We start from the raw sequence: 10,963 nt of genomic DNA, 5'->3' as shown, positions 1-10,963 counted from the left end.
GGTTTAAGCTTCTGTCACTCTAGCAACCCATCATCTACTTATTAATTCCCAATGCCTTCCTCTAGGCCCAAATAATGGTGAAGTTTCATGTAGTCGACGTTCACTTGAAACCACTAGAGGAAAGACAACATACAACGCATCAAAATATCGAACGAATACCAAATTCACATGACTACTTATTGCAAGACTTATCCCATGTCCTCAGGAACAAACGTAACTACTCACAAAGCATAATTATGTTCATGATCAGAGAGATATTGAATAGAATTAAGTATCTGAAGATATGATCTTCCACCAAGTAAACCAACTAGCATAAACTACAAGGAGTAATTAACACTACTAGCAACCTTACAAGTACCAATCGGAGTCGCGAGACGGAGATTGGGTACTAGAGATGAATGAGGGTTTGGAGATGAGATGGTGCTGATGAAGATGTGGATGGAGATGAGTACCCTCCGATGACAGGAGTGTTGGTGATGATGATGGCGACGATTTCCCCCTCCGGGAGGTATGTTTCCCCGGCAGGACGGCCCTACCGGAGCTCTAGATTGGTTCTTCTCAAGTTCCGCCTCATGGCGGCGGTGTTTCTTCCCGAAAGATCTCTCTTGATTTTTTCTGGGAAGAAACCATCTATATAGCAGAAGATGGTAGCCGGAAGGGTAACATGGGGCCCACGAGCCCTCGAGGCGCGCCCAGGGGTGGGGCGCGCCTGGCAGGCTCGTGACCTCCTGGTGGCTCCCCTCCAGTATTTCTTCCGGCCAATATTTTTTATATATTCCAAAATAATTCCTCGCTGATTTTCATGGCTTTTGGAGTTGTGCAAAATAGGTATCTCAAACTTGCTCCTTTTTCAGCCCAGAATTCCAGCTGCCGGCATTCTCCCTCTTCATGTAAACCTTATAAAATAAGAGAGAAAAGGCATAAGTATTGTACCATAATGTGTAATAACAGCCCATATTGCGATAAATATCAATATAAAAGCATGATGCAAAATGGACGTATCAACTCCCCCAAGCTTTAGACCTCGCTTGTCCTCAAGCGGAAGCCGAGATCAATAAATATGCCCACATGTTTAGAGATAGAGGTGTCGGTAAAATAAAATACGGACATGCATGCATCATGATCATATTTAGAACAACAATGTCGTCATATAATCTCTTATGCTAAAGTGACAATTCCTTCACAATGTAAAGTATGGATCAAGAACCTTATTGAGAATTAACAACCAATAGTCTTTAGTCATTGAGGTTGTTGCAATTTATCATAACATCGTAAAGAGTCAAATAAGAGCTTGTAAAGCAAATCCACATACTCAATCATCTTTTAGTCTCCTACAATTGCTAAAACTCATGCGGTACTCATGAGATAAAAGTTTTAGTTGGACAAAGAGAAAGATAGGGGCTGATAAAAGTTTCAGTTGGACACACAGAAAGATAGGGGCTTATAGTTTTGCCTCCCAACTATTTACCTCAAGGGTAATGTCAGTAATAATAATCCATGATTACTTACTTCCAAGTTGATATATGAATATAGATCTTTCCCTAGCACATGACGCTAGCCAAGATAATGGCAAAATAGGGAATTGGTGTCGATCACCATAACTCTTTTAAAGATAAAAAGTAAAGGTACAAGATAGGCCCTTCGTAGAGGGAAGCAGAGGTTATCATGCGCTTTTGAGGTTTGGATGTGTGATCTCTTAGTGTGAAGGAACGTCACTATATATTGCCTCCTGTGATAAAGAACTTTATTATGCAATCTGTCGCTTTTATGTCTTCCTCATCATAGGTTTGCATAAAGCTTATTTTCCACACACTAATAGATCATACATATTTAGGGAGCAATTTTTTTATTGCTTGCACCGATGAAAACTTACTTGAGGGATCTTATTCAATCCATAGGTAGGTATGGTGGACTCTCATGGAAAAACTGGGTTTAGGGTTTATGGATGCACAAGTAGTATCTCTACTTAGTGCAGAAGTTTTGGCTGATATGAGGTGGAAGCAAGCGTCAGATGCTAAGGGATCTCTAGTCATATAACATTGTTCGGAACCAAGAAAACATAATTCATTATGTTGTCTTCCTTGTCCAACATCTACTTCTTAGCATGTAATAGTTTAATGAGTGTTCACAATCATAGACGGTGTCAAAGATGATATATTTATATGTGAACCTCTCTTTCTTTATTACTTCCTATTAATTGCAACAATGACCAAGGTCTACGTTTGTCCACCCATAACAAGTTTCAGTGAACATTTTTTTATATGTGAAGCCATCACTTCCCATAAGATCATCACATGATCTTTCATGCTTTTGTTCTTTTATTATTCTTTTCTTTAGATCATGGCATGAAGCAAGGCCCTTAACTAAAACACTCTTTATTATATAACTCACGAACTCGATTACATTGGGGATAACATAAAGCAAAACTCAAGCCTAGATCATACTAAGAACTTTATTCTACTAGATAAAGATATTACCAAAAAGGATCGAACTAAGACAAAGGTAAATGCAAAAGATGTGATGGTGATACAATACCGGGGCAACTCCCCAAGCTTGGCACAAGCCAAGGGGAGTGCCCATACCCGTGTGTTTAATTGTCTTCCTTCAGAGGTGATGGTGTTGGAGTTGTTGGAGTCTGGGGTTGATTCTCCGTCTTCCAAGGCATAGGTTCTCCATCATGGAAAAATGATCGAGTCTTCGGAATCCTCAAATCTGCAGCCAACCGCATTGCTTTAAATCTATACTCATACTCACAGTTTTGGTTCTGCAGGTCGTAGATCTGGGCTTGGAGGTGATCGATTCTGTCATAGAGCTTGAAGAGGTGCTCCCCGATGTCCTTGGCATCGATCTTGTGCTTGTTGGTGAACTCCGTGATCATCATGTGGTTGGCGTTGAGTCCGCTTTCCACCATCCCTTGGCACTTGAAGACTTGCTGCTCCATTGCTTCGAGCGTCGCCTCTACGCTTTCGGTCCTCTTGGGCCCCTCAACATCACGGATGTGCATCACCCCCTCATGCATCTCGATAGATTGAGGGTGTTGCAGCACCTCAGCGAGGTAGGGATTGATAACCTTCTCGAAGAACTTGTCCTTCGAGGCCTTTGGGGACGTCGTAGCGATCTGGATATGTCTTCACAGTAGATCGAAATGAAAATAAAGGATATTTGCGTGATACGAGGGTCAGACCTTACGGGAGATTATATAATGAATTTTTACCAACCAAAAGGAGTATTCCACAAGAAAAGGGAGTTCGGGAGGCATACGAGGTGCTCACGAGCCCCCCAGGCGCGCCCAGGGGGGTGGGGTGCGCCTGGCAGGCTCGTCGCCTCCTCATGCGCTTTCCGGACTACTTTAAATTTTTGTATTTTTCTAAATATTCCAAAACAGAGAAAAATTGCTATTGGAAAAGTTTTGGAGTCGGTTTACTTACCGTATCACATACTTCTTCGTTTTTGGAGTCTGAATCAGGCTGGTAAACATCCCTTGTGTACTCCCGCGGGTTATGGTATTAATTATATTGCTTTCTACATTTATGGGAGTACTTGAGAAATAATGCTTCATTCTTTTCCCATTCACAACTCTCGGAAAAGTGCTTTCCGCATTGTTGATTTTCATGGCACCGGCAAGATACACTTCTGCGACAATGTAAGGACCTTCCCATTTAGAGATAAGCTTGCCTGCAAAAAATCTTAAACGAGAATTGTATAGCAAGACATAATCACCTACATTGAACTCACGTTTTTGTATCCTTTTATCATGCCACCTCTTAACCTTTTCTTTAAACAACTTCGCATTTTCATATGCGTGAGTTCTCCATTCATCAAGTGGGCTAATGTCAAATAACCTCTTCTCACTAGCAAGTTTGAAATCAAAGTTGAGCTCTTTGATTGCCCAATAAGCCTTATGCTCTAGCTCAAGAGGTAAATGACATGCTTTACCGTAAACCATTTTATACGGAGACATGCCCATGGGATTCTTATAAGCAGTTCTATAAGCCCACAGTGCATCATCAAGTTTCTTCGACCAATTCTTTCTAGACCTATTAACAGTATTTTGCAAAATTAATTTAATTTCTCTATTACTTAACTCTACTTGACCACTAGAATGAGGATGATAAGGAGATGCAATTCTATGGTTGACATCATACTTAGCAAGCATTTTTACGGAAAGCACCATGAATAAAATGTGAACCACCATCAGTCATTAAATATCTAGGAGCTCCAAATCTAGGAAAAATAACTTCTTTAAGCATCTGAATAGAGGTGTTATGATCAGCACTACTAGTTGGAATAGCTTCTACCCACTTAGTAACGTAATCAACAACAACTAGAATATGAGTATACGCGTTGGACTTTGGAAAAGGTCCCATATAATCAAAACCCCAAACATCAAATGGTTCAATAACAAGTGAATAATTCATAGCCATTTCCTGACGTTTACTGATATTACCTATTTTTGACATTCATCACAAGACATGACAAACTTACGAGCATCCTTGAAGAGAGTAGGCCAATAAAAACCGGATTGCAATACCTTGTGTGCAGTTCTATCTCCCGCATGGTGTCCTCCGTAAGCCTCGGAGTGACACTTCTGTAGGATCTGTCCCTGTTCATGCTCATGTACATAACATCTAATAACACCATCTACTCCTTCTTTATAAAGGGGAGGATCATCCCAAAAGTAATGTCTCAAATCATAAAAGAACTTTTTCTTTTGTTGGTATGTGAAACTAGGTGGTATATATTAAGCAACAATATAATTAGCATAATCAGCATACCATGGTGTACTACGTGAAGCATTGATGACATTCAATTGTTCATGAGGAAAGCTATCATCAATAGGTTGTGGGTCATCAAGAACATTCTCTAACCTAGACAAGTTATCTGCTACGGGGTTCTCTGTACCCTTTCTATCAACAATATGCAAATCAAATTCTTGTAGCAAGAGAACCCATCTAATAAGTCTAGGTTTAGCATCTTTTTGTCCATGAGATATTTAATAGCAGCATGATTAGTGTGAATAGTAACTTTGGAATCAACAATATAAGATCTGAACTTATCACATGCAAACACAACTACTAAAAATTCTTTTTCAATAGTAACATAGTTTCTTTGGGCACCGTCTAGAGTTTTACTAGCATAATGAATAACATTTAATTTATTATCAACTCTTTGTCCTAGAGCATCACCAACAACATAATAACTAGCATCACACTTAATTTCAAAAGGTAGGTTCCAATCAGGTGGTTGAACAATAGGTGCAGTTATCAAGGCCTTCTTAAGTATTTCAAATGCTTCTTCACAGTCATCATAAAAACAAATGGAATATATTTTTGCAAGAGATAGGTGAGAGGCCTAGAAATCTTAGAGAAGTATTTAATAAAAATTCTATAGAAACCAGCATGACCAAGGAAACTTCTTATACCTTTAATGTCTGTAGGGCAGGGCATTTTCTCGATCGCATCAACTTTAGCCTTATCGACTTCAATACCTCTTTTAGAAATTTTATGTCCTAAGACAATGCCTTCATTAACCACAAAGTGGCACTTCTCCCAATTCAAGACAAGGTTAGTATCTTTACATCTCTCCAAAACTCGATCAAGGTTGCTCAAGCAATCATCAAAAGAAGATCCGTAAATGGAGAAATCATCCATGAAAACCTCAACAATCTTTTCACAAAAGTCAGAGAATATAGCCATCATACATCTTTGAAAGGTAGCAGGTGCATTACATAAACCAAAAGGCACCGAAAGGGCAAGTAAAAGTGGTTTTCTCCTGATCAGATTGTGCAACATGTATTTGGGAGAAACCAGAATAACCATCTAGAAAGCAAAAGTCTGTATGTTTAGACAATCTTTCTAGCATTTGATCAATAAAAGGTAAAGGGAAATGATATTTCTTAGTAGCTTTATTTAATTTCCTAAAATCAATTACCATCCTATAGCCAATAACAATTCTTTTTGGGATCAATTCATCTTTATTATTAGGGACAACGGTAATACCTCCCTTCTTAGGGACACAATGCACATGACTTACCCAATCACTATGAGCAACATGATAAATAATACCTGCTTCTAGGAGCTTTAGTATTTCTTTTCTTACCACCTCTTTCATCTTAGGATTTAATCTTCGTTGATGATCGGCAACTGGTTTGGAATCTGGACCAGTTTTAATTTTATGCTGGCATAGAGTGGGACTAATGCCCTTAAGATCATCAAGAGTATATCCAATAGCAGCACGGTGCTTCCTCAGAGTTTTTAATAATTTCTTTTCCTCATGCTCTAAAAGGTTAGCACTAATAATAACAAGATATATCTCTTTTTCATCAAGATAAGCATACTTAAGAGTATCAGGTAATTGTTTAAGCTCAAACACATGACCACCCTTTGGTGGAGGTGGATCTCCAAGTAATTCAACAAGCAAATTATTCTTAAGGATAGGACGTTGTTCAAAGATAACTCTATCTATCTCATTCCTTTCATCCATATGCATATCATTTTCATGTTCAAGCAGGTATTGCCCCAAAGGGTCAGTAGGAGGCACAACAGTAGAAGCAAGAGCAATAATTTCATCCTTATTAGACAATTCTTTTTCCTGAGGTTGTCTACCAAACTTAGAAAAATTAAATTCATGTGACACACCTTCAAAGCCAACAGTAACAGTTTGTTTCTCACAATCAATCTGAGCATTAACAGTATTGAGGAAAGGCCTACCAAATATGATGGGACAAAAGCTATCTTGTGTGTTAGCAAGAACGAGAAAATCAGTAGGATACTTAGTTTTACCACACAAGACTTCTACATCTCTAACAATTCCCACAGGGCAAATAGTATCTCTATTAACAAGTTTAATAGTAACATCAATAAATTCCATCTCGACTGGTGCAATCTCATCTTTAATTTCATTATATAAAGATTGAGGTATTGCACTAACACTAGCACCCATGTCACACAAAAAATGGTAACAATGATCTCCTATCTTAACAGAAACAACAGGCATGCCAACAATAGGTTTATGTTTGTCTCTAGCATGAGGTTTAGCAATTCTAGCAGCAGCTTCACAGAATTGAGTAACATGCCCATCAACATTATCGGCCAAGAGATCTTTAATAATAGCAATACTAGGTTCAACTTTAATTTGCTCACGGGGTGTAGGTGTTCTAATGTAGCCCTTACGTGTCACAGTTGAAGCTTCAGCATGATCCTTTATTCTAACAGGGAAAGGTGGTTTCTCAATGTAAGCACTAGGAACAATAGAATTATTATAAGCAATAACTTTTTCTTCAACTAGATTGGGTTTTACTACATTGATTTCTATGGGAGGATGATATTTAAACCACTTCTCCTTAGGGAGATTAATATGAGCAACAAATGATTCACATAATGAAGCTACTATCTCAGAGTCAAGTCCATGTTTAGCGTTAAAATCACGAAAAGTATTTGTTTCAACGAAGGATTTAACGCAATCGAACTTAAGATTCATACGTGACTCCTTACCTTCATCAAACTCCCAATCTTCAGAGTTGCGTTTAATTCTTTCCAATAAATCCCATTTGAAGTCAATATCTCTCTTCATAAAAGAACCCGTACAAGAAGTGTCAAGGATGGTGCGATTATCATGAAAAAGCCGAGCATAGAAGTTATGAATAATAATTTCTCTCGAGAGCTCATGGTTGGGGCATGAATATAACATTGACTTAAGCCTCCCCCAAGCTTGAGCGATACTTTCTCTATCACGAGGCCAAAAATTATAGATATAATTCCAATCAGGATGTACCAAATGCATAGGATAAAACTTTTGATGAAATTCCAATTTCAATCGGTTGTAGTTCCATGATCCAGTATCATCACATAGCCTATACCATGTCAATGCTTTATCCCTCAAATATAAGGGAAAGACCTTCTTCTTGACCTCATCCTCGGGAAACCCTGCAAGCTTAAATAAACCACAAACTTCATTTAAATAGATTAGATGCAAGTAGGGATGTGATGTTCCATCTCCTGTAAAAGGATTAGCCAACAGTTTCTCTAGCATACCCAAAGGAATTTCATAATAAATCTTTTCAGTAGGAGCAGTAGGTTGAGGAGCAATTCTTTGTGCTTCCGGTCGAGGTGAAGATACCCTGAACAAGCCCCTCAAAGGATTAGTTTCCATAGTGACAAGTGACAATAAATTTCAGCACACTATACAAATGTTTTCTTACCAAATTCCACTAACCAAAGGCGCTTCACTCCCCGGCAACGGCGCGAGAAAAGAGTCTTGATGACCCACAAGTGTAGGGGATCTATCGTAGTCCTTTCGATAAGTAAGAGTGTCGAACCCAACGAGGAGCAGAAGGAAATGACAAGTGGTTTTCAGCAAGGTATTCTGTGCAGGCACTGAAATTATCGGTAAAAGATAGTTGTGTGATAACATAATTCGTAACGGGTAGCAAGTAACAATATTAACAAAGGTGCAGCCAGATGGCCAAATCCCTTTTGTAGCAAGGGACAAGCCTGGACGAACTCTTATATAAAGTAAAGCGCTCCCGAGGACACATGGGAATTTCCGTCAAGCTAGTTTTCATTATGTTCATAATGATTCGCGTTCACTACTTTGATAGTTTGATATGTGGGTGGACCAATGCTTGGGTGCTGTCCTTACTTGGGCAAACATCCCACTTATCATTAACCCCTCTCGCAAGCATCCGCAACTACGAAAGAATTAAGACAAAGTCTAACCATAGCATTAAACTGGGGGATCCAAATTAGCCCCTTGCGAAGGAACGCATAAACTAGGGTTTAAGCTTCTGTCACTCTAGCAACTCATCATCTACTTATTACTTATCAATGTATTCCTCTAGGCCCAAATAATGGTGAAGTGTCATGTAGTCAACGTTCACATAACACCACTAGAGGCAAGACAACATACAACACATCAAAATATCAAACGAATACCAAATTTACATGACTACTTATAGCAAGACTTATCCCATGTCCTGAGGAACAAACGTAACTACTCACAAAGCATAATTATGTTCATGATCATAGAGGTGTTGAATAGCATTAAGGAACTGAACATATGATCTTCCACCGAGTAAATCAACTAGCATCAACTACAAGGAGTAATTGTCACTACTAGCAACCTTACAAGTACCAATCGGAGTCGCGAGATGGAGATTGGGTACAAGAGATGAACTAGTGTTTGGAGATGAGATGGTGCTGATGAAGATATTGATAGAGATGAGTCCCCTCCGATGAGAGGAGTGTTGGTGATGACGATGGTGACGACTTCCCCCTCCGGGAGGGAAGTTTCCCTAGCAGGACGGCCCTGCTGGAGCTCTAGATTGGTTCTGCTCAAGTTCCGCCTCGTGGCGGCGACGTTTCTTCCCGAAAACTCTCTCTTGATTTTTTTCTCGTACGAAACCCTCTATATAGGAGAAGATGGGAGCCAGAGGGGTAACAGGGGGCCCACGAGCCCCCTAGGCGCGCCCACGGGGTGGGGCGCGCCTGGCAGGCTCGTGACCTCGTGGTGGCTCCCCTCGAGTATTTCTTCCGCCCAGTATTTTTTATATATTCCAAAATAATTCCTCGCTGATTTTCATGGCTTTTGGAGTTGTGCAACATAGGTATCTCAAACTTTCTCCTTTTCAGTCCAGAATTCCAGCTACCGGCATTCTCCGTCTTCATGTAAACCTTATAAAATAAGAGAGAAAAGCATAAGTATTGTACCATAATGTGTAATAATAGCCCATAATGCGATAAATATCAATATAAAAGCATGATGCAAAATGGACGTATCAGGGGACTACACGTAGTGGGTGCGCTTAGCGCGCCCCCACTAGAATGATAGAGGATAAGGGATCCGCACCAGAAAGGCCTCTATCAATAAAAACAAAGAAACTGAGACTACTACCAACTGCTCCAGTCGACAATAGCCTCGGGGACTACACCCTGTGGGTGCGCTCAGTGCACCCCCACTAGAAAGATGGAAGAAAGAAAAGGGCTCTCGACCCTACTGGTCTCTGTCAAACATACAAAGAAAATAAGACTACCGCCGACTGCCCCAGTGGACGGTAGCCTCGGGGACTACACCCAGTGGGTGCGCTCAGTGCGCTCCCACTGAAAGCAAACACCTAGCGGGTGTGCCTCTGGGCATGCCCACTTGGGCTTCCTAGTAAGGAACAGATTCAGAAACAAATGCGTACATAAAGGACTCATCTGAATGTTTGTTGCCACGGCTTCACTCATGTCGTACACCTCCTTCAATCGCCCAACCATCACGTCCAGCTGAGCCAAGGCTTCCTTGCGCGCCCCCTCCTTGTCGGTGTATTGGAAATGGGGGTATCCAGATCTGCCTGCGTGTGGCCTAGGGCTGGCCCACTTCATCAAGCAAGCACAACCAGGCACGACACCACTCAGGGCAAGGCCCTCGCGAGGGCCCGATCCTCGCAAGGAGGAGCAGCACCAAGACCCACAGGAGGCCTCCTTAGGACCCCTCTGGAGTGGCGGAGATTCTGAGGCAAGACCCGACCTTAGGAGTCAAGGATGACACGGAGGAAGGACAGGCGAGCAACAGACAGCAGGACAGAGCAGTTTTCCCTTTAGTGCAAAGGGGGAAAGGACGAACCGGGGTTCCCAAGGCATCTTCCAAAGGTTTCCTTTCTGGTGCAACAAGGCCATCGCCGCCCGCCAGCAGGACAGACATCATCCCTGGACCCGTCCCTGCAGCGCTGGCAGCCACTTTGCAGTCGAAGACTACTTCTGGGCAGGGGAGCATGTTCCCGTGTTCCCCTTCAAAATTGCCTGTTGTGGGATCCCGTCCCACCAAAATGATAAGGGAAGAGGATCGAGGCCGCCACTATATATATAGATGGTAGGTTACTTCATAGGGGTCCCGATCCATTCAGTCGCCCCACAGGCACCACACAAAGGCCACCCATCCTCCGGAGGCCCTCGAACACTGTACTAGTTCATTCGCCAACCTC

The 10,963-nt window shown here is 41.2% G+C and overlaps 1 protein-coding gene across 1 annotated transcript; it reads right to left on the bottom strand.

The window, feature by feature from the left end:
- Nucleotides 1-317: 317 nt before the first annotated feature.
- Nucleotides 318-9,620, bottom strand: LOC123408578 (the record flags this gene model as incomplete). The annotated part of the gene is made up of 2 exons (XM_045101657.1): nucleotides 318-630; nucleotides 9,403-9,620. Coding segments are annotated over 2 exons (531 nt in total), but the record flags the coding sequence as incomplete, so codon positions are not given.
- Between the last annotated feature and the right edge of the window lie 1,343 nt (nucleotides 9,621-10,963).

The sequence above is a fragment of the Hordeum vulgare genome, chromosome 1H, assembly GCF_904849725.1.
Source record: "Hordeum vulgare subsp. vulgare chromosome 1H, MorexV3_pseudomolecules_assembly, whole genome shotgun sequence".
Lineage (NCBI taxonomy): Eukaryota > Viridiplantae > Streptophyta > Magnoliopsida > Poales > Poaceae > Hordeum > Hordeum vulgare.
This window is presented reverse-complemented; position numbering and strand designations above follow the sequence as displayed.